The 24391-nt window shown below is 41.8% G+C and overlaps 1 protein-coding gene across 1 annotated transcript in view; it reads right to left on the bottom strand.

Annotated features, from left to right (window-relative positions):
- Positions 1-24391, bottom strand: part of DKK3 (dickkopf Wnt signaling pathway inhibitor 3) — a 45769-nt gene that overhangs the window by 8209 nt on the left and 13169 nt on the right. Inside the window, exons 3-5 of the mRNA XM_084853840.1 lie at positions 10920-11057; positions 9564-9647; positions 367-459 (exon numbers count right to left, since the gene is read on the bottom strand). Of these exons, the coding sequence (XP_084709966.1) occupies positions 367-459; positions 9564-9647; positions 10920-11057 (315 nt within the window). The remainder of the gene's footprint in view (positions 1-366; positions 460-9563; positions 9648-10919; positions 11058-24391) is intronic.

The following is a 24391-nucleotide window of genomic DNA, read 5'->3' as shown; positions in this document are numbered from 1 at the left end:
TAGTTTACTTTTATAGAAATATATTCTGAATATTACTTTAAATGTTGAAGTAACGTATATAATTTTGATCCAGAAATAAATCTGAAGAAATGTTAACTTTTTCTAATGTGTTTAGTACATTTAAGGAACTGGGAACCAGATGTTCCCAATTCCAGTTAAGAGATCAATGGACATTTTTCAATATTTCCTCAGTTTCATCTTGGGCTTCTTGTACATAAAACTAATTGAACAGTACAAGTGAGGGGCTATTGCTAATATTGCCTAGGCATCGCACAATTAATATACTGTCAGTCCTTTAAAAAACTTCAGCCTACCACATTAATAACAGCTTGACAGAGAGCAAGAGGGAAAAACTACAATGCTCACTGTATGTTGAGTTTTGCAAACATGACACTTGTACACCAAACCAGAGAATTCGCAGTATTTTCCAGTCTCACAATCTTCATCAATAATACACTCCTGAGAAAAGAATTAACATATCTTTAGTAAATGCAGAACATATGGTTCTTAGGAAACTTTACATGCAACTAAGAGAATTTATTTTTGCTTGAAACTTTTAAAACTTTGACTAATATTTTATTTTGCAAAATTCTATACTGTTTTTTCATCACCGCAATGTATGCTAGGGTGGTGTATATAAAATTATAAAATATAACAGTAAAAATTAAACATAATTTTTAAATTATGTTTAATTTAAAATGCCATAAAAACCACAAAACCAGCAAATAAAAATCAATCTAAAATCAAATTAGATTTTGAACTTAAATGACATTTCCCATTTCAAAGTTCTCAAAATGCCCGGGCAAACAGAAATGTTGTAAGCTGGCATCAAAAAGAATACAGATCTTGGATTGGATCCACCAGTAGAATGAGTACCACCACCACCACCACCACCACCACCGCACCAGTGGCATAGGGTAAATTTTGAAGTCCAAGTCCCTCATGATAGTCCCCATAGCCACACCCCCAAGAAGTCCAAAACTTCAGGCAGCTGCACTGATCCATATCAGCAAACCAGTATCTCCACCAAAAGCAGATCTTTTGTAAAGCCAGTGGGTCTTAATTTCCCATTCAAGACCAAGCCACCACCAAATACTTTGCATTACAACAGGGAACAATATATTATTGCTGAAAAAATCATCCTTCTCTCACCCCCCGCCTGCCCCCCCCCCCAGCTATTGTGAGCATTGCAGCTAAGCTCAGAGGGATCAGGTTGGTCTGCGGGTGAAGGTGCGAGATGGCAGATGACGTCAGTGTCCCCGCTAATAAAAAGTGCCAGGGCTGCATGAACCTTGCCTTGACTACACCACTGCCCCACACACCCTCTAAATCTGCTCTGGAGGGTCCCCCAATCTTCTAAAGCAAATCTGCAGGGTGCATAGGTTCTGGCTGCAGGGAGGAGAGGATAAGACAGTTCCATTTTGCCAATGGTGCCTGTTCCACTAGGGCAACAATGATGTTGGATCCAACCCCTTCTTCCCCTTGGGAGTGCATTCCAAAATTGGGTATGCCACCACAGAGAAGGCCCTCCCTAGATGTGTAGTGCATTTCTCCCAATGATGTTAGAAGGAGAAGGGCTTCCTCTGATGATCTCCACAGCAGTTTGTGGCACCTCAATCCTACATTATTGCTTTGTACACAAGAGATACATGATCAACCCATTGCTGGAAAGTATCTTTTTACAATGACCTATTTACAGAGTGGCACCAACACAGTTTTCCAGTGGCCAAAATGGCTTTAGAATGTCACATGTGAGTTGTTTCCAACCCTTATGCCTCACCTCACATCATTACCCCACTCCAGCCAGCTGCCTGCCAAACAGAAAGCCCCATCATCCTCCATGACAGAAACAGGCAAAACAGCTCTGTATGCACAGATCCCTGTGAACATCAGTGTGGCAAACATTTACCACAAAAAGTGCCTTAAAAGTGCATTTAAGAGTGAATTCAAAGCTTTATCCCAAATTTGAATTTTGGCACAAGGTGTTTTATTGGGGATGTACAACATGAGAGATTGCACTTATCAGTCCTGCAACAACAGCACTGATTTAAAATCCCTTTGAGCTCACTGGAAAAATAAACAGATCTTTCACAACAGAGACCAATGGACTGGCCATGGATGAAGAGCTGACATAGGTAGTTAGAATTTATTAAATGTATAATTACTTTTCTAACAATGGAGAGCTTCAGGCTTAATGATGCAGTTGGGTAAATGGGAGTTTATTGTGCATTTTTAAAAGTTTCTTCAGAAAGATTTACACTATCAAAGCCCCTTTACAGGTAGTCTACCTTTGCACATTTGTTTTCTGCCCTTGGGGATATATGCAGTCACTATTATTTAGTCATCCTTGAGCTTCTACAGCTTTTCGAGCCTTACTGTCACATAGCCGTAGCTATGAGCACTTCCCAGCTGTATCTGAGGCAGCCACTGTTTTATTTGTATTCCATGTGCTCTCACTCTATAGCCAAGTTTCATTCTGTCAGTCTTTCCTGCTCACTCTTTGTGAAGGAGGGCAGTGATACCACAGTTTTAACTTTCTACAAGACTTCTACCCAGATCTACCCACTGGCCAGCTCTAAGCTTTCCACCCATCCTGTTTTGTGCAATTGAGTATTTTCAGCTCTTTTTAAGTATCTTTTCCCCTGCCCTTTTTGTTTTGTTTTGTTTATTTTTAGGTGCTTTGGAACTGGTGGATCATGAGTGCTTTTACTGCAAGACATTTGAGTTTCAAAAGCCTACCTAGTTTATGAAAAAATGTTGGACTTTGGCAAGCCTCCATGGAGGGGTCTCACATCTGCACAGGCAGCCATGAAAAAAATCTGGCACAGATTCTAATTTAGTATGAAGATTTTAGATAACATGTGGATAGATGGTGGAGGTCACAATGCAGTCACTATGCATGGCTACCATACACTGTGGCTGTGACTACATATCTATACTTGTGATCATGAAGAGCCCACCACATACCATGGATACAGTAGCAGCAATGTCCACAACAGCAGCAGTCCTGTTGTTACACTCCCAGGAATGGCGGTAATTCATTGCAGCTGTATTTATAGATGAGCCAAGTCTCATTCTGTCCTCCACACTACTGTATTACAGGGGGGGGGGGTCCATCACATGGTGTTTTGCCAATTGTTTTGTCAAAAGGCAATGGTTCTTTTTGGATATTCAGGGGCAATCAACACACCAACGGGTGAAGGAAAGACGTTTATTTAGCTAAAATAGGCGAATAAACCAAGAAATTACAAGACAAGGTTAATATGTTTATGCCCCTCCAGCTAATGGGAGTCCCTTCCAGCAGCAAGCGTACCCTGAGAATCAGCCTTGCTTGTACACAACACTTTCACAATTAGTCTGTGTCGAGTCTCCTCTCAATCCTTCCACAGAGCTCCATGTAGTAAAACATACACCCAGCGGGCTCTTTCTTCCTCCCTTCCTAAACCTCACCTCAAAAGGAAAATAGCAGCAGCATCTGGCTGCTGTCACCCACCTCCGTTCCCTGTATGTTCAAGCTGGGAGAAAGAACCAACCTCAACCATTGGCAGCCAGCCCAGGCAGATGATGCTAACAAACAGCGACTGACCTTGGGTCTTTGCTACAGATAAGGCCTAAGTGTTTCCCAGGCAAACATCTAAAGCTAGCAGCTGGTGAAATGCATGCAAGTGAGGTGGGATAATACAGAAGGCCCACTGGGCCTGGTCAAGAAATCCAGGCACAGACGTAAGCCGGGCTGTCATGTGCATTTGGGCCATGGAAGAGAATAACTGTGATGTGCAACTAGATGTGACTTTGACTTGATCAGCCAGCCCTTGGTAACTGCTTAATCCATTTCAAAGTCTTGTTTCAGCAGGATTTGTTCTTTAAACCATGAAAAAAAAACTCCAGCTAAGCTTTCACTACTCAAACCTTATGCAAATATCCATTAGCTTAAGTTAGGTCTCACTGTTTGCAAAGTGTCCTACGTGACATCTGCTGGTGCTTGTACTCAGCACAGATGAATGAGCTTAATTTCTAAAAGGCACATAACAGCCTCTAGTACAGAGGTTCATTGCTGTGACTCTCCAGAGCAGTGAAATGATAGAGAACCTGTAGCTGGTTTCCCCTTAGCTGTGAAATGCTAGAGAGGCACAGCTAGCTCTACATCACGTTCGGGAAACCTGTGGCTTTCTAGGTTTGTCAGGCTTGAATTCCCATCAGGCCTGACAACTGGGGCTGATGGGAGTTGGAGTTCAACATTAGCTAGAGGGCCATTGGTTCCCCAAACCTGCTCTACTTTCTCAGACTACTTTTCTTCATCATCTTGCCTCACCTTCTTACAATGGCTCTCATTTTCTTTTAGAAGACTAAATTAAATGCTGGACACTTTGCACCACAATGCTGAGTAAAATATGTATTACACAGGCTGAAATCTTAGTTATTCACAGTCAAATCCCAGTTATGTAAGTTGAGCATAAGAACTGATTCAAACTTCTTTTTTACCTTGGGTATCAAAATCAAAGTGCTGCCAATTGTGACTCATGCACATGTTTAATGCAAGGAAGGACGGCAATCTAAAATTGATGACTGGAAAAGGACTGGACTCCTATTTCCATAAATTAAACTGGGCCAATTAAATGTGAATGTACAACTTACAACTGAGAATAGGTTTTTGCCATTTAAATCCATGTACTTTAAATCATTTTTTTAATGTAGTACCAATCATGATGTACACACAGTTAACTGCAAGACTAACAGTACTATTTTATTACACTTGGCATTATACTTATGGATTCCAAGCCAATCTTTTTGTAAAATACATGCCAATAGTCATAAGCTAAGGATGCATCTCAATCTGGCACTGGACGATAAGGTATTATGTCACTGCTTTGCCATATGTACTGGCTTCCAGTCCATGTCCGTGCACAATCTGAGTTACTGCTGTTAACCTTTAAAGCCCTAAACAGCTTGGGGCAAGGTTACCTGAGGGTGTATCTCCCATATATACCTACCCATGCTCTAAAGTCATTTTCTGAGGCCCTTCTCTGGATATCTTCCCTGAATGAGGTGTGGTGGGTAGCTATTGAGATGGGGCCTTTTCAGCAGTGGCCCTCCCAAGAGGCTCACCTGACCCCAAACTGTGATTTTTTTTGGTGCCAGGTGAAGACTTTTTTTTTATTCTTCCAGGCTTTCTAGTCTTTCAGTTTTAACAATGTGTTTTAAATATTTAGTGCTTTTTAAAATCCTTGTCCTGTTATTGATTTCACTTTAGTTTTATTCTGTGGCTGTTTTACTTCATGTTAATTTTATATTATGTATTATTACATTTGTGTATTTTATAGTTTAACCTTTATTTTGTGAACCATCCAGAGAGCTTCAGCTATTGGATGGTACAGAAATGCAGTTAACAAACCGAATGTGACACTAATGCCAACTGTGAGCTGCATTTCCCAAAACCAGTGTTGAGGCTCTTATTGCATAGCTGTTTATTATTTAAATTTGTATTTTAATAATATATATTTAAGTTTGCCATTTTCCCTGTGCCTCGGGCTTGGAGCAGGCTTCAATTTAAGACATTTCCAAAAGTTAGCAGTCAGCATACTGAAGGATTAACATCTTAGAAATATTACTATAGACCTCATCAGATGCATTTTAGCTTAAATATTTTCCAAGTACTTCTGCAGACAGTAAAAACTGCTGAGTGATGCAAAAAAAAGGCATAGAGTGGCATTTGTACTACTGAAATTATATGGATGGTAATGTTATAGGAAAAAGAATGGTTTAAATTACTGCATTGTAAGAATGTTCTCCTTCCTTGTTTTTGGTGGTGCAGATGGTAGCATACTGACACAGAAATGCCAATGCGTAACAGTGAAAGTGAATCAATTGGACTTGACACAATTTATATTTTTGGCAATTCAGTCTTTTAAAACAGATTCACTCATTTCTGAATTGCCAAACACTGGAAGAAATGAGGAGATGAAACACAGACTACTTTCAAATAAGACATACTGGATTTATGAGATATGACATTCCTTAGCATCAGGAGAAGTGCGCTTAAATTTACAGAGACTCTGCAATGTGCTGAGATATTTTCTAGAACCAAAACCAAATTGACCTAATCAAACATAAGGACAACACACTTTTCATCAGGGCTCTCCTAACTCAGTCCCTTTGTGTTTGAAATGGATAGATATGTGGTATCTGTCAAAAACAAACATCATCACCTCAGGAAATCTTGAAAACACCTCATTTTAGAATCTTCTCCAGAAGGCAGTCCAGAAAATTTAGTTTTCCATCTGGGAAGCCTCAAAGATAAATTTATTTACTCTTGTACCAGGAGTACAAATTGAGGTGAACTGGGCTTTGCAATTTCATATTTTAATCCAGAATCCTCTTGGAGGAATCTAATTATTGACTTTCCTAATCTTACAGTGAGGAAAATGTGATGCAAATATAAAAGATTTGCCACAATCTGTCCAGAAAGCGGGCAGCGCTTTCTGGACAGATTGTGGCAAATCTTTTATATTTGCATAGGGGATATTTCCATATTTGCAAATATCCCCTATGCAAATATAAAATCTTTTATATTTGCATAGGGGATATTTCCATATTTGCATGGGAATGCACTTTTGTTCCCCAGCCCTTTTAGGGGACCATATTATGTAAAATGCAGACAGGGGACCATATTATGTAAAATGCAGACAGGGGACCATATTATGTAAAATGCAAAATTTACCATATTATGTAAAATGCAGACAGAAGGTTAGTGGTATCTAATGCAGGCTGCAGCTAGTTCCTGAAGAGACACAAGGGTGATCAAGGTAGCCTTGTGCTAATAGCACAGCCTATTTACAGCCTATCTCCCCAAAGGTAAAGAGGTCAGTCAGCATAAAATCTACTTTATTCAGTGTATTCCACTTCTGGTGGCAGTATAAGAAGTTGGCCTAAATACAGAATCATTCATAAAATAATAACTGATATCCCTCCATCTATGGTCTCAACTTAAGGGAAGCCATGATAACATGGCATAAATTACCCTTTGAGTTCAGGGACAGAAACAGAAGCTGTCACTCACAAAACTCCTAAGCAGAAGTTTTATTTAACATCTTTAGAAAGATGGGAGTGACCAGTAACTTCCTTCTAATGAAGCTCTCTTCAAATGAGCTTCAGTTAATTAGTTGTGCCTGGGAAGGCAGAAAAAAATAGGAGAGAATTATTTTCCAGGCAACTGCACTGGAAATTGATACAAAATGCTTATGTTCCTACTACTCAGACATTCTAGCTATGCTACTTGAAAGAAGTGAAATTCAACCACAAGAGTAAAGGCGGGCCATTTTGAAAAGCTATACCTAACATTTGCAATTTAATAATAATCATAAATATAATATAACAGAGAATGCCTAGACCATTGATCAGGAAAGGAGACACTGAAGTTAATATTTCTGTATAGCATGAGCCATGTTACATGGCTTTTCCCCTATATTATTTATGGATCTTAAAGTCTATGGGTTGCATCCAAACACTGCTGACGTGGAAGGCCACTCCCACGAGGGTTTTTCCCAGCCTTCCTCCTCAGTGCAGGCCACTGCAATGCCTCTCTGGAGGGTCAGGAAACTTCCTAAACACAGTCCACATTGTTAGGCCCCCTGCCTTCTGAAGAAACTTTGCAGGGGGTGAGAAGAGCTGCACAAGGGAGGAAAGGACAGAAAAGATAATTGTGCAAACAGCTTTTCACTTGCAGAACCTTTGGAACTAACCTATTTTCTTTCAACTTAAATAGAAGCAAAATTTTGATTGTATTTAAGTTGAGAGAATAGACTAAGATCCATAAATGTAGAATATATAGGAAAGAGACTTGTGGGAAATTAAGCACAAGCCAAATCCTTAATTTCATATAATATAATATTTTACTGTAATCGGAATGTAGGAACATATATATATATTATATCAAATTATATATTATCTTTTGATGCAGATCAGACTAGGGGAAAAAGTCAGAGCAAGACCCACTAAATTGGGCAAGCACCATTTACCCCAGGTCTGTCAGTTCACAGTTCAAGTTCATAAAATTCTTGGATGACAGCCTAACATCTGTGTTAGTGCCTATCAATCCTAGCTGAAATCTGAGTAAGGAATAGTTAGTCTATGTAAATGGCGCCTCTCAACAGCACAGCACCTTCCAAGAACTAGATTTTTGTGCCAGTACTGGCAAAAAGCCCAGTTCCTATTCTAGGACTAGAAACAGATATTTTCACTTGGAGGCCAGAAGGACATCAGTTGACTTGTCACCAAAACTGCAGTATGAAGTATGGTCTTTTGTGATGGAGAGCTAAAATAAGGCTTTGTGTCTACTCCCAAATAATTTCAGAGTTGGAAGGGACCTCAAAGGTCATCTATTCCAAACCCCTGTTCAGTGCAATCTTGCAACTGCAGCATCTATAAGAGATCACTGTCCAGGCTTGGCTTAAATGAAGGACAACCTTCTGAACAGCCTGCTCCACCCCAGTCAAACAGCTCTTAGGTAAGGAATTTTCTCTTTAGATCCATGTTATTTAAAATGGTATTCTATAAAGCTTACAAATTATTTTTCCCATTTATTGGTATTGGTCCACATACAGCTTTACCTCTAAAACCAGACTTGGACATCAAGCCTTATCCTAGGAAGAAGTGAAGGGAAAATAAAACTCAGATGCATCTCTAAGTATCAATTACTGGAGAAAGTAAAGTTTATTTTACACCACTAAATGTCAGTAACTATTCCTACTTAGTAAGGTTTTCAGATTTGGGTTTCGGGTTTGGAATGCAATCTACTCCCTATAAGAAGTTTGCCAAGATGTTAAATTTCATTTAAGATATGCCCTTGAAGAATTAAACTAAGAGCATCCCTCCCACCTTTTTCAATTGCCATATTTATGGTCAGCAAGAAATTTGCCCACTAGTCAGATTACCTAGCAAATCAAACAAGGGAAGGATTAAAAAAAAAAAAATCAGGACAGAAGATGATTTGCCCTCCCCAGCATCACATGGTTCATGTACTGGATGGGTTAAACTCTGGCTTGGTTCAAACACTGGGATGCACAGTAACATCTTTCATGTGATGGGTACCAGGAATGGGCCTTGGGAACCCTTAAGCATGGTGCCATGCAAATGACACTTTACGCAAGCTAGGCAAATCATGCTATGCTGGGTGCACGGTTTGCCAAGTCTGTATAATCCTTCCCCAAAGGGGCGGAATAATCACATAGATTGGACCAATTATGTATATATTTGTATGAATAATTATCTTTCCACATGCCATTCATGTGGCGCCAGGCATTCATGTTCCCAAGGCCCAGCCCTGTCCTGCATCACACAGAGGAACAAGCACCTGAATTGGGCCTTCGGCATGAAGCATATTATTCACTTCAGTTCTCTGCATGTGACATAAAATAGCCCATAAAGCATGAATTGTTGTAACAAATGGGCTGTTGACCCCCTCTCCCACTCCTAACATTTTAGTCATTCCATCCAGGGCTTGACAACTTTGATTCTGGAAAGTTACTGGTTTCTCATTTTACTTTTGAAAAGGAGAAGTTACTTACATGATTCTTCTTGGGCTCCCCTTCTTGTATTGATGTAATAACTGTTTCAGAATAGCTAGTAGATCCAGTTTGGTTATCTGTTACCTAATATTGCAATGGAATATAGCAAATCAAAATTTTAATCCATTTTAGTCAAACAGTACCACTATATGTGTTTTTGCTTCCACAAACAAAAATAGTACTTTGTAGCAAATCTGAAATGGACATGTCTTTTGAATTGCCACAGACTCGATGCTGCTTATGGAAAGTTTGAAGGCTCATTTGTTATGAAATATAAAACCATGAAAGACATGCAGAAATCTTTTATCCTTGAAACAAGCAAACAACATAAAGCTCCAAAACATCAATTAGTGGAGGGGTGGGGCACTGTGGCAATCCAAGGCTGTAATTCTGGTAGTTGTATCTTTAAAGCAATTCCCACAGATGTGAATGTGATTTGAGAGGAGACTACCTGGGAGAAATCTCCCTGAACACAGTGGGACTTACTTTTGAGTAAACATGTATAGGATTGTGCTATTAGCATACAGCTTGTGCATTTATCCCAGCTGTTCTACACTCAGTTCCTGCCTACTAAATTTGCATTTTTACACTTCACAAATTTCTTTTAAAAAGTCATACCATGAACACATACTAAAACAGCAACTGCTAGTCTTCTTTAAAAAGATACCAACCCAACAAAACCCACATTAAACATATGTGCACACTGAAGTAAACAGGAAAGAAGTATTCACCTGCCACCTAAAATGACACAGCAAGGCAGTAGTTCTTCCACATATGCTGGCTCAGGCCATTAAAGGCTTTACAGACAATAGCCAGCATCTTGAACCAGACCCAGACAGTGATAATTAGTGGAGATTGGATGAAATGAGTACACTGCAAGGAGGTCAAACTTCTTTCAGCCCAAGGATTGAATTCAGTTTCAGAGACATTCTTTGTACTCGCATTCCAAAAGCCAAAAGGAGGTGTGGCTAAAGACAATGGGGGTGGGGGCAAAATACCAAAAATTCCAGCATATCTTAGCTTAAAGCTCTTACTTCCAGTAGCTAATCCTTAACAGAGGCATTTCAACCTTTTAGAATGACAGGAGTGGGGAAATACACAAAAGCCAGGAAGCCACAACATGACCAACGGTCGAAGGAAAGGGACCGGGACCCTTGGCAAGCCGGCATTGCCCCTGGTTCACTGTGTTGTCAGGAGAGGAACAGCATAATTCTACCATTAGTTGAAACTTTTGAACTAACCTTTAGGGGCAGTACAATGTAAAAGGCTTTAAAGCAATCTGTTGTTTTCAGAGCATGGACAAAATGCATAATAATACATTATTATGTAGATTGCATACAAAATACAGCTGCTTACCTTATTAATTTCTTGGTGACTATGTATGGTTTTATTTCCAATTTTTGTATCTGTGTAGGATTCATTGTGGTAGTTGGCAGGCAGCTTCTCAAAATCAATTCCTGTTATCCTTTTAGAACCTTCTTCCTCTGCCTCCATCTAGCAAAATCATGATTAAAACAAGGTATAAATTACTTATATAATGTCAAAACCAATGAACTTATAGTTCCCAGATACCACTCAGGTGGTTATATATACACTACTAGAGACTGGTGTCATCACTCACAGAAAGCCATCAAGTCTACACAGAGAACCTCTCCCAATTCAAATATTTAATACCTGTAGAAAGGTCATGTTAATAAACCTCTCGACCCATAGTCCTAAAATGTGGCACATCAGAACTTCTATAAACAGTATAGGAGGTGATATGTTTTGGAGAGCTTTGCATTTTTGGTGTCAAAAAAACAAAAGATCTTTTTGAAGGCAAGAGGTATAATTCTGGATGGCGTTTTGGTAGTGAAAGCAGACTAGAACCCAGAAATAAACAAGTTTCTCTTACAGTTCTACTTCTGACTACTCAGTTACATCTGTTGCTCTCTCTCTCCCTCCCCAACTCCTCTGTTGCATCCAAGGCAGCTACCTGAGCAAAGATTCTTACACAATAAGGGTGCATTTGACTATTTCCCCACCCCCACCCCCACAATTCTTGAAGTGGCTGTCCTTGGGGATCCACCTCCAGATGTTTTAATGAATAAGGGCACAATCCAGTGGCTGCTAGTCAGCCTTTCAACCCCTCCTGCACTGCCTCATAGGCAGCACAGAATGGCCCCGTGCTTGGAAGAGGAGCGCAGAGCGGCGACAAGGGGGTGTTCCTGGGGGTGTGCCGAGGCAGGGAACTCGGAAATGATGGTACGACACATCCAATGTGTCATCCAGCTGCCGCTTCCCCTGCTCCAAGTTCCCGCAGCTAGACAGCCAAAATCGGCTGTCTAGCCGCAAATGCAGGGCAGCTGAAGCGTGGAGGCGGCCGCCTATCCTGGTAGGATTGCTCCCTAAATGTCTTATTAAAAATATTTTACCCAAGATGCGCCTTTAGATGTATAACTCTCACTTTGGAAAAACTTAATTTTGTTTTTAACTACATTCTCTGCTGTCCACCTGCTGCATACAAATCTGTTAATATTCTGATGGTATACTACAGATACAGGTAAAGTAACATAATTTCTGTTGTCCATTTGAGAATACTGATATAAATAGAATTTGCTCTGTAATCTTTGCATCAGAAATTAATGTATGGATGCATTACCTATCTTTACCCATTTGGGTGTTGGATGTAAACTAGACAGATATAAACTGTAACGTACCGCCACTGCTGTCTTGGTAAACCTAGAAATGGTGCAATTCAAAAGCTTCACCATGGAACACAACTCCAGAGAAGGAAAATGTATTTGTCATACAAAGGTCTAGAAACATACCATTCATGAAGGGCAGTACAGAAAAAGGATAAATAGACAAAAAAAAGTATATACAGAATGCATCCATTGATAAGAGATTGAAAAAAAAGAACTTCTGTGTTTAGATCTCTGTTGTCCCCTCTCTGCTGCTATCTTGTCCAATGTCTGAACAGGAGTCAGTGTTCTATGCTTCTGTTATTTATTTGTTAAAAGGAAAGAATAATCTACCCTTCTACTTCCATTATTTGCCTATTCCTGTACTTTCACAGATTGATAGCTGGACTTTCCTAACACAAGAGAACTGAAGAACAGTGCTATGTTTGCTTTTAGCAAACACAAAGCAAGCCTGTAAGCAAGTTATGACAGCTGGTTATATGCATTCTGGAATCAACCATCCACTCACCAGGAAACATCTTGCTAATCATCTGCCACATATTCAAATCTGAAAACTTCTTTGTCCTGAATTTCCACAATGAAGGACCATTAGGGTCCAAAATGTGTTGGATTATAGCAAACATTTTTTCCTCTTGTTCCCCATTTTTTACTACTTTGGGTGGCCTATTTTGGGGTTCCCATCTTGTCAGATTTAGAGTACAAATAGCATACCAACCAAGAAGATCTATTGGCAGTACAGAATATTACTGATCAGATAAGTCCTCCAAATTCAAGTCAAACTCTACCCATGGGTGAACAGTCTCATCTTCCTGGGTGTGCAACATGGTTCGGTTCTTGAGCACAAGGTACATAATGCAGAGAACTTTCACCTTCAGGGTTGCAGAAAATTTTAACAATGCAACTCGGTCCACCTTTAAGACAATATACAACTAACTACAGCCCAGAATACTTGTTGAAATACTTCCCAATTTCAGTTAAACTGACTGCCAGATAAGCATGCCTAGGATCACTGCCTTGTGATTAAAGTTCCATTTAAACCAACAGAGCTTGTGTCAAAATAAGCGTATTTAGGATTGGAATGTTCAAATTTTGAGGATATGGAGAAGAAAGGCAGGATGTTGGACCTGTCAAAGTATTTGTTACTTTGGTGTCAGTTACAACTTAGTTAGAGACAAACAACAGCTGCAGGAAAGACATGCGTTGATTAAAAAACCGTAACTGTATTAAGAGGAATTCCAAAAGCTCCAATAAAGTTTAGCTCTAGTTTTTCAGCTATGTATGTCTCCAAGGAGAGAAGGCACGCTTAGCAGATCTAAATAGGCAGGCACCCAAAGCATATTGGCCTATCAGAAGTGGCCATCAGGGCTTTAGGACATGCATTGGCTTGTCAAATATCAATCAGCTATAGCTATGGGTGTAAGAGCCAATTTTGAATAGCAGCTGCAATATGAATCCATATCCCAGCGTGGGTCAATCACTACCTCATAGCCTGATCCACGTCATGGCATTGTTGTACAAAGAAGGAACCAATCATCTATGCTGAGCTCACCTTTGGTGTGTTATAAATAACATGATGTTTATTCCCCACCACCATTTACTGGTATAACAAACATTATTTTGTGCTGAAATATACAAAATCAAGTTTTAGTGTTAAGGGGGAAAGGGAAAAAGTGTCCTTTCAGCATAATCATAAACCACTGAAGCAACATATGATGAAAATTCTGCCATATGCTTAACAATATGTTAAGCATAAAATGTTAAAAAAATTAACATTTTTTTTAATTATTTTTATTTTTTATTTTAACTAACTTTTTTCCATGTATTTGTCTTGTAGCACACACTTTCACACCAGTGGGACTCTGCTTTTAACCTCTACTGAGTAGAGGAGCAGGCACAGGCTAGTCTAGAACAATCACAAAGCTAGACACAAAAAGGGAAAAGAGGCTATGGAAGGACAAGACTCTCCAGTGGTGGTGACCTGCAAGGTGTGTGCAATGTTTGTTTTCTTGCCTGAGAACAACATGGCCTACACCTGCAACAACTGCAAGTTGATCACGCTGCTGGAGGAAAAAGTAAGTGGACTGGAGCGGCGACTGTTGACCCTCCGGGGAATAAGAGAACACGAAGAGTTCTTGGACAGAATGGGGGAACTACAGCAGCAAAGGGCAGACCAGAAGCTTGAAGAGCAACAGCAAGATGAGGCAGTGGGAAATGCTGAGGTGAAGAAAAATGGAATAAAGGATACTCCTTGGAAAAGGGTGACAGTTAGGAGAAGAAGAACTAGACGCCACTCTGCACCAGTGGAAGCAGTGGAGCTGTGGAATCGATTCCAGGTACTTGCGGATGAGACTGGAGGACAGCCTGCAGAGGAAGAATCACAGGGGAACCTGCATGAGAGTGAGCAAGAGACTAAAGGTCAGTCAAACAGAGGCAATGAAACCCAGGCCTACAAGAAGAAGAAGAGAAGAGTGGTAGTAGTGGGAGACTCCTTGCTGCGTGGGATCGAGACCCAAGTATGTCACGAAGACCCATGGACTCGCCAGGTATGTTGTCTCTCGGGAGGACAGATTAGAGACATGACTGAAAGGTTGCCTGCACTCATAAAGCCCACTGACAGGTATCCCTTTCTTCTCATCCATGTGGGAACAAATGATACCGCCAAGCGGAGCTACAAAGAGATCACGTCAGACTTTGAAGCTTTGGGAAGGAAACTCCAGAACTTTGGGGCCCAGATAGTTTTCTCATCCATCCTTCCAGTAGTTAGAAGAGGGATAGAAAGGGAACGAAAAATACTCCGGGTGAATGACTGGCTACGAAGGTGGTGCCGACGAGAGAGATTTGGATTCTGGGACCACGGGCTATACTTCCTGGAAGATGGGCTGTTGGCTAGGGATGGGTTGCACCTCACAAAGGATGGGAAGAATGTGTTTGGCCACAGCATGAAGAACTTCATCAGGAGGGCTTTAAACTGAATCCTACGGGGAAGGGAGATGTAATGTTGGGGGTAACAATGGACATAGGCACATGCACTGCAATGGAGAGAACAGCTCTGATAGCGCCCAATAATAGTCTTCAGACACATGTAGGAAGAAAGCCAGACTATGAAGCACATGGTCTTCGATGTCTATACACTAATGCCCAGAGTATGGGAAACAAACAGAACGAACTTGAACTCTTAATGCAAGAGGGAAATTATGACCTGATAGGTATAACTGAGACTTGGTGGGATGACTCTCATGACTGGAATACAGCAATTGAAGGATATAACTTGTTCAAAAAGAACAGGAGGAACAGAAAGGGAGGTGGGGTTGCACTGTATGTGAAAAATACATATCTCTGCACAGAAATACAGGAGGATGAGCTTGGTAGCCCCATCGAGAGCATCTGGGTTGAAATAAATGGAGCAAAGAATAAAAGGAACCTGGTGGTCGGAGTCTACTACCGGCCACCCAATCAAGGAGAAGACAAGGATGAAACTTTTGAAAAGCAAATAGCCAATGTTTTAAGGAAGCATGATGTAGTAGTAATGGGGGACTTCAATTTCCCCGATATTTGTTGGGAGACAAATTCTGCAAAACATGGCCCCTCCAGGAAATTCCTGACTTGTGTGGCGGATAACTTCCTCCTACAGAAAGTAGAGGAAGGAACTAGAGGATCAGCTATCCTTGACTTGATCCTAACCAACAGAGATGACTTAGTGGACAAAGTAGCAGTTACAAGAACTCTGGGGGAAAGCGACCATGCTGTACTTCAGTTCTTGGTTCTAAGGGAAGCAAAAGCCGAGTGTAGTCAAACGCGTACTCTGGATTTTAGGAAAGCTGATTTTCATAAACTCAGAACAATGATCAGTAAGGTCCCACGGCAAGCGATGCTAGCGAGAAAAGGAGTCCAAGATGGGTGGGAGCTTTTAAAAAAGGAAATTCTCAAGGCACAATCACAAGCAATTCCAACAAGAAGAAAAGGTGGAAGACAACAGAAGAAGCCAATGTGGCTTCACAAAAAGCTTAGGGATGACCTGAAAACAAAAAAGGACACATATAGGAAGTGGAAAGAAGGCCAAGTAACAAAGGAAGAGTACAGGCAGGTAGCACAGAATTGCAGGGATGGCGTCAGGAAGGCTAAAGCTGAGAATGAGCTGAGGTTAGCAAGGGATGTTAAAAACAACAAAAAGGCTTTCTTCAGCTACGTGCATAGTAAAAGGCAGAGGAAAGAAATGGTGGTTCAGCTATTAAATAAGGATGGCAAAACAATAACAGATGACAAAGAAAAGGCAGAGGTGCTCAATTCGTACTTTGGCTCAGTCTTCTCCTAAAAGAGGGTTTATGAGCCCCCTGGCAAAGGCGAAGTACAGGCTGAAGGGGCAGGATTGCAGCTTGAGATCGACGGGCATATGGTCAAGGAACACCTAATTACTTTGAATGAGTTCAAATCTCCAGGGCCAGATGAACTGCATCCTAGAGTAATAAAGGAACTGGCAGAAGAACTCTCAGAACTGCTGTCTATTCTCTTTGAGAAATCATGGAGGACGGGGGAAGTGCCAGATGACTGGAGGAGGGCTAACGTTGTCCCTATCTTCAAAAAGGGTAAAAAGGAGGAACCTGGGAACTACAGACCAGTCAGTCTGACATCAATCCCTGGGAAAATTCTGGAGCAGATCATAAAGCAATCCATCTGGAAGCACCTTGACAACAATGCCGTGATTACTCGAAGCCAACATGGATTTGTCAAAAACAAGTCCTGCCAGACAAATCTGATCTCATTTTTTGATCAAGTAACCTCCCTTGTAGACCGTGGGAATGCTGTAGACATCATATACCTCGACTTCAGCAAAGCTTTCGACAAAGTGCCCCATGATATCCTGATGAGCAAACTAGCTCAAAGTGGGCTAGATGAAACAATGATCCGGTGGATCCACAGTTGGCTACAGAATCGGACTCAAAGAGTGCTTATCAATGGGACCTTCTCAAACTGGGGAGAGGTAATGAGTGGGGTACCGCAGGGCTCAGTCCTGGGCCCAGTGCTCTTCAACATTTTTATTAATGACTTGGAGGAGGAGGTGCAGGGAATGCTGATCAAATTTGCAGATGACACAAAATTGGGAGGGATAGCTAATACTTTGGAAGACAGAAACAAAATTCAAAGTGATCTGGATAGACTGGAGCGCTGGGCAGAAAACAACAGAATGACATTTAATAGGGACAAATGCCAAGTTCTGCACCTAGGAAAAAGAAACCAAATGCACAGTTACAAGATGGGGGATACGTGGCTCAACCACACTACAAGCGAGAAGGATCTTGGAATTGTTGTCGATCACAAGCTGAATATGAGCCAACAATGTGATGTGGCTGCAAAAAAGGCAAATGCTCTTTTGGGCTGCATTCATAGAAGCATCGCTTCCAAATCCCGGGAAGTACTAGTTCCCCTCTACTCAGCACTGGTTAGGCCTCATCTGGAGTACTGTGTCCAGTTCTGGGCACCACACTTTAAGAAGGATGCAGACAAACTGGAGAGGGTTCAGAGGAGGGCAACAAAGATGATCAGGGGACTGGAAACAAAGCCCTATGAAGAGAGACTGAAAGAACTGGGCATGTTTAGCCTTGAGAAGAGAAGACTGAGGGAAGATATGATAGCACTCTTCAAGTACTTGAAAGGTTGTCACAGAGAAGAAGGCCAGGATCTCTTCTTGATCATCCCAGAGTGCAGGACACGGAATAATGGGCTCAAGTTACAGGAAGCCAGATTCCGGCTGAACATCAGGAAAAACTTCCTGACTGTTAGAGCAATACGACAATGGAACCAATTACCTGGGGAGGTGGTGGGCTTTCCCACACTGGAGGCCTTCAAGATGAGGCTGGACAGCCATTTGTCAGGGATGCTCTGACTTGGATTCCTGCATTGAGCAGTGGGTTGGACTCGATGGCCTTGTAGGCCCCTTCCAACCCTACTATTCTATGATTCTATGATAATACTTAGGTGTTCCCACATTATAAGAAACTGCCTAGAGCCCTGTCTCCACAGGCAGAGAATTCATACATTATAGAGAGATTTACATGGACCCTAATCAAGCTGGATGCCTGTAGCACAGGTATATTACGTACAGCCAATAAAGGGTTCCATTGCATTAAAGGTGTTTGCATATTATACAGAAGAGTACACATTCTTTAACAGCATAATCTTTTTTAGCACTGTTTTACACTTTATCTTGTGGTTCACTGCAAAGGGCTGTTGCTACACCAGTTCTTGCAATGATTCAAGCTACTACCAGCATCCTAGTCCTAGCCAAGTTATAACTTTGGTTGTTTCTTACTTACATGTTCAATATAGACTCCTGTTTTATGATGCAACATTGTAATGAAGCAGCAAAGAAGGGGGAAGCTGGTCCTAAACCCTGTGGAACTGGATAGGTTTGTACATGCCACATCTTACTCCATCTCTACCATGCCCCTGTTTCGCCCATGTGTATGTCTCAGTTTTAACACCTTGCAAAAATTGGGTTGGATTCAGACATAGTCATACTTGGAGCAGATCCACTGAAATCAATAGGACTTAGATTAGACATGACTAACTTAATTCCCATTTATATGAATTGCTCTACTCTAAGTATCCACTTCATGGATCACTGCCTTGTTGTGGAGAAGGGGCTTGCGTAACTTCGTGAAGCCATAAGGTATGCCATGCAGGGCCAACCAAGAAGGACAGGTCTTGACAGGTTCCGACAAGATGTGGTCCACTGGAGAAGGAAATGGCAACCCACTCCAGTATTCTTGCCAAGAAAACCCCATGGAACGTATCACAAGGCTAAAAGAGATGACGCCGGAAGATGAGCCCCTTAGGTCGGAAGGTGTCCAATATACTACTGGGGAAGAGCAGAGGGAATTTCCAAGTAGCGCCAGAAAGAGTGAAGCGGCTGGGCCAAACCCGAAAGGACACTCAGCTGTGGATGTGTCTGGTGGTGAAAAGAAAGTCTGATGCCGTAAAGAACAATATTGTTTAGGAACCTGGAATGTAAGGACAATGAATCAAGGTAAGCTGGAGGTGGTCAAACGTGAGATGGCAAGATTGAACATCGACATCTTGGGAATCAGCGACCTAAAATGGACAGGCATGGGCGAATTTAATTCAGGTGACCATTATATCTACTACTGTGGGCAAGAATCCCATAGAAGAAATAAAGTAGCACTCATAGTCAACAAAAGGATGGGAAAAGCAGTACTGCGGTACAATCTCAAAAACGATAGAATGATCTCAGTACGAATCCAAGGCAAACCATTCAACATCACAGTAATTCAAGTCTGTGCCCCAACCATTGAGGCCGAAGAAGCTGAGGTTGATCGGTTCTATGAAGACCTACAACACCTTCTAGAACTAACACCAAAAAAAGATGTCCTCTTCATCATAGGGGATTGGAATGCTAAAGCAGGAAGTCAAGAAATCACTGGGATAACAGGCAAGCATGGCCTTGGTGTACAAAATGAAGCAGGACAAAGGCTAATAGGGTTCTGTCAAGGGAACATGCTGCTCATAGCAAACACTCTTTTCCAACAGCACAAGAGGTGACTCTACACATGGACATCACCAGATGGTCAATATCGAAATCAGATTGATTATGTCCTTTGCAGCCAAAGATGAAGAAGCTCCATACAGTCAGTAAAAACAAGATCTGGAGCTGACTGTGGCTCAGATCATGAGCTACTTCTTGCAAACTTTCGGCTTAAATTGAAGAACACAGGGAAAACCACTAAACCATTCAGGTATGATCTAAATCATATCCCTTATGAATATACGGTGGACGTGAGGAATAGATTTCAGGGATTAGACCTGAAAGACAGAATGCCTGAGGAACTATGGACGGAGGTCCATAACATAGTTCAGGAGGCAGCAACTCAATCCATCCCAAAGAAAAAGAATGCAAGAAAGCTGTCTGATGAGGCTTTACAAGTAGCTGAGGAACAAAGGGAAGTGAAAAGCAAGGGAGAAAGGGGAAGATATATCCAACTGAATGCAGAGTTCCAGAGAATAGCAAGGAGAGACAAGAAGGCCTTCTTAAATGAACAATGCAAAGAAATCGAGGAAAACAACAGAATGGGAAAGACTAGAGATCTCTTCAAGAAAATCGGAGCTATCAAGGGAACGTTTTGTGGAAAGACGGGCATGATAAAGGACAAAGAAGGCAGGGACCTAACAGAAACAGATGAGATTAAGAAGAGGTGGAAAGAATACACAGAAGAACTCTACAGGAAAGATCTGAATGTCCCTGATAGCCATGATAGTGTGGTCACTGAACTTGAGCCGGACATCCTCGAGAGTGAAGTCAAGTGGGCCTTAGGAAGCATTGTTGTTGTTGTTGTTGTTGTTCAGTTGTTCAGTCATGTCCAGCTCTTCGTGACCCCATGGACCATAGCACACCAGGCCTTCCTGTCCTGCGCTCTCTCCCGGAGCGTGCTCAAGTTCATATTCATTGCATCAGTGATGGTATCTAGCCATCTCATCCTCTGCTGTCCCCTTCTCCTTTTGCCTTCAGTCTTTCCCAGCATCAGGGTCTTTTCCAGGGAGTTTTCTCTTTGCAATAGGTGGCCAAAATATTGGGGCTTCAGCTACAGTATCTGTCCTTCCAATGAGCACTCAGGGTTGATTTCCTTTAGGATGGACTGATTTGACCTCCTTGCAGTCCAGGGCACTCGTACGAGTCTTCTCCAGCACCACAGTTCGAAAGCATCAATTCTTCGGCGCTCAGCCTTCCTTATAGTCCAGCTCTCACAGCCATACATTACTACTGGGAAAACCATAGCTTTGATTAGACGGACCTTTGTTGGCAAGGTGATGTCTCTGCTTCTGACTATGCTGTCTAGGTTTGCCATAGCTTTCCTCCCAAGGAGCAAGCGTCTTTTAATTTCAGGGCTACAGTCACCGTCTGCGGTGATCTTGGAGCCCAAGAAAGTAAAATGTGTCACTGCTTCCATTTCTTACCCTTCTATATGCCAGGAAGTGACAGGGCCAGATGCCATGATCTTCGTTTTTTTAATGTTGAGTTTCAAACCAGCTTTTGCATTCTCCTCTTTCACCCTCAACAAGAGGCTCTTTAGATCCTCTTCGCTTTCTGCCATTAGGGTGGTATCGTCTGCATATCAGAGGTTGTTGATAATTCTCCCAGCAATCTTAATTCCGACCTCTGATTCATCCAACCCGGCATTTCTCATGATGTACTCTGCATATAAGTTAAATAAGCAGGGTGACAATATGCAGCCTTGTCGTATTCCTTTCCCAATTTTGAACCAATCAGTTGTTCCATCTCTGGTTCTTACTGTTGCTTCTTGACCCTCGTACAGGTTTCTCAGGAGACAGGTAAAGTGGTCTGGTACTCCCATCACTTTAAGAATTTGCCACAGTTTGTTGTGATCCACACAATCAAAGGCTTTAGCGTAGTCAATGAAGCAGAAATAGACGTTTTTTCTGGAATTCTCTTGCTTTCTCCATGATGCAGCGAATGTTGGCGATTTGATCTCTAGTTCCTCTGCCTCTTCGAAACCCAGCTTGTACTTCTGGTAGTTCTCGGTTCACATACTGCTGAAGCCTAGCTTGTAGGATTTTGAGCATCACCTTGCTGGCATGTGAAATGAGCGCAATTGTGCAGTAGTTTGAACACTCTTTGGCGTTGCCCTTCTTTGGAATTGGAATGTAAACTGACCTTTTCCAGTCTTGTGGCCACTGTTGAGTGTTCCAGATTTGTTGGCATATTGAATGCTGCACTTTAACAGCATCATCTTTTAGGATTTTAAATAGCTCAGCTGGAATACTGTCATCTCCGCTAGCTTTGTTGTTACTAATGCTTCCTAAGGCCCACTTGACTTCACTCTCGAGGATGTCCGGCTCAAGTTCAGTGACCGCACTATCATGGCTATCAGGGACATTCAGATCTTTCCTGTAGAGTTCTTCTGTGTATTCTTGCCACCTCTTCTTAATCTTATCTGCTTCTGTTAGGTCCCTGCCTTCTTTGTCCTTTATCATGCCCGTCTTTGCACAAAACGTTCCCTTGAGATCTCCGATTTTCTTGAAGAGATCTCTAGTCTTTCCCATTCTGTTGTTTTCCTCGATTTCTTTGCATTGTTCATTTAAGAAGGCCTTCTTGTCTCTCCTTGCTATTCTCTGGAACTCTGCATTCAGTTGGCTATATCTTCCCCTTTCTCCCTTGCTTTTCGCTTCCCTTCTTTCGTGAGCTACTTGTAAAGCCTCATCAGACAGCCACTTGGCTTTCTTGCATTTCTTTTTCTTTGGGATGGATTTCGTTGCTGCCTCCTGAACAATGTTACGGACCTCCGTCCATAGTTCCTCAGGCACTCTGTCTATCAGGTCTAATCCCTGAAATCTATTCCTCACTTCCACTGTATATTCATAAGGGATATGATTTAGGTCATACCTGAACGGTTTAGTGGTTTTCCCGACGTTCTTCACTTTAAGCCGAAATTTTGCAAGAAGCAGCTCATGATCTGAGCCGCAGTCAGCTCCAGGTCTTGTTTTTACTGACTCTATAGAGCTTCTCCATCTTTGGCTGCAAAGGACATAATCAATCTGATTTCGATATTGACCATCTGGTGATGTCCATGTGTAGAGTCGTCTCTTGTGCTGTTGGAAAAGAGTGTTTGCTATGATCAGCATGTTCTCTTGGCAAAACTCTATTAGCTTTTGTCCTGCTTCATTTTGTACGCCAAGGCCATGCTTGCCTGTTATCCCGGTGATTTCTTGACTTCCTACTTTAGCATTCCAATCCCCTGTGATGAAGAGGACATCTTTTTTTGGTGTTAGTTCTAGAAGGTGTTGTAGGTCTTCATAGAACCGATCAACCTCAGCTTCTTCGGCATCAGTGGTTGGGGCATAGACTTGAATTACTGTGATGTTGAATGGTTTGCCTTGGATTCGTACTGAGATCATTCTATCGTTTTTAATATTGTACCCCAGTACTGCTTTTCCCACCCTTTTGTTGACTATGAGTGCTACTCCATTTCTTCTAAGGGATTCTTGCCCACAATAGTAGATATGATAGTCACCTGAATTAAATTTGCCCATGCCTGTCCATTTGAGTTTGCTGATTCCCAAGATGTCGATGTGGCCATCTCATGTTTGACCACCTCCAGCTTACCTTGATTCATTGATCTGACATTCCAGGTTCCTAGAGAATATTGTTCTTTACAGCATCGGATTTTCTTTTCACCACCAGACACATCCACAGCTGAGTGTCCTTTCGGCTTTGGCCCAGCTGCTTCACTCTTTCTGGCGCTACTTGGAAATTCCCTCTGCTCTTCCCCAGTAGTATATTGGACACCTTCTGACCTGAAGCATGGTCTTTAGGAAACATGACTAACAACAAAGCTAGCAGAGATGACAGTATTCCAGCTGAGCTATTTAAAATCCTTAAAGATGATGCTGTTAAAGTGCTGCACTCAATATGCCAACAAATGTGGAACACTCAACAGTGGCCACAAGACTGGAAAAGGTCAGTTTACATTCCATTTCCAAAGAAGGGCAATGCCAAAGAGTGTTCAAACTACCGCACAATTGCCCTCATTTCACATGCCAGCAAGGTGATGCTCAAAATCCTACAAGCTAGGCTTTAGCAGTATGTGAACCGAGAACTACCAGAAGTACAAGCGGGGTTTCGAAGAGGCAGAGGAACTAGAGATCAAATCGCCAACATTCGCTGCATCATGGAGAAAGCAAGAGAATTCCAGAAAAACGTCTATTTCTGCTTCATTGACTACGCTAAAGCCTTTGATTGTGTGGATCACAACAAATTCTGGCAAATTCTTAAAGAGATGGGAGTACCAGACCACCTTACCTGTCTCCTGAGAAACCTGTATGAGGGCCAAGAAGCAACAGTAAGAACCAGACATGGAATAACCGAGTGGTTCAAAATTGGGAAAGGAGTACGACAAGGCTGCATATTGTCGCCCTGCTTATTTAACTTATATGCAGAGTACATCATTAGAAAAGCCGGGTTGGATGAATCCCAGGTCGGAATTAAGATTGCTGGGAGAATTATCAACAACCTCAGATACGCAGACGATACCACCCTCGTGGCAGAAAGCGAAGAAGATCTAAAGAGCCTCTTGTTGAGGGTGAAAGTGGAGAGTGCAAAAGCTGGTTTGAAAC

This window comes from Heloderma suspectum, chromosome 1, assembly GCF_057233095.1.
Source record: "Heloderma suspectum isolate Gila_16-S chromosome 1, 16-S_ref, whole genome shotgun sequence".
Lineage (NCBI taxonomy): Eukaryota > Metazoa > Chordata > Lepidosauria > Squamata > Helodermatidae > Heloderma > Heloderma suspectum.
Note: the sequence above shows the minus strand (reverse complement) of the source record. Positions and strands in the feature narration are given on the sequence as shown.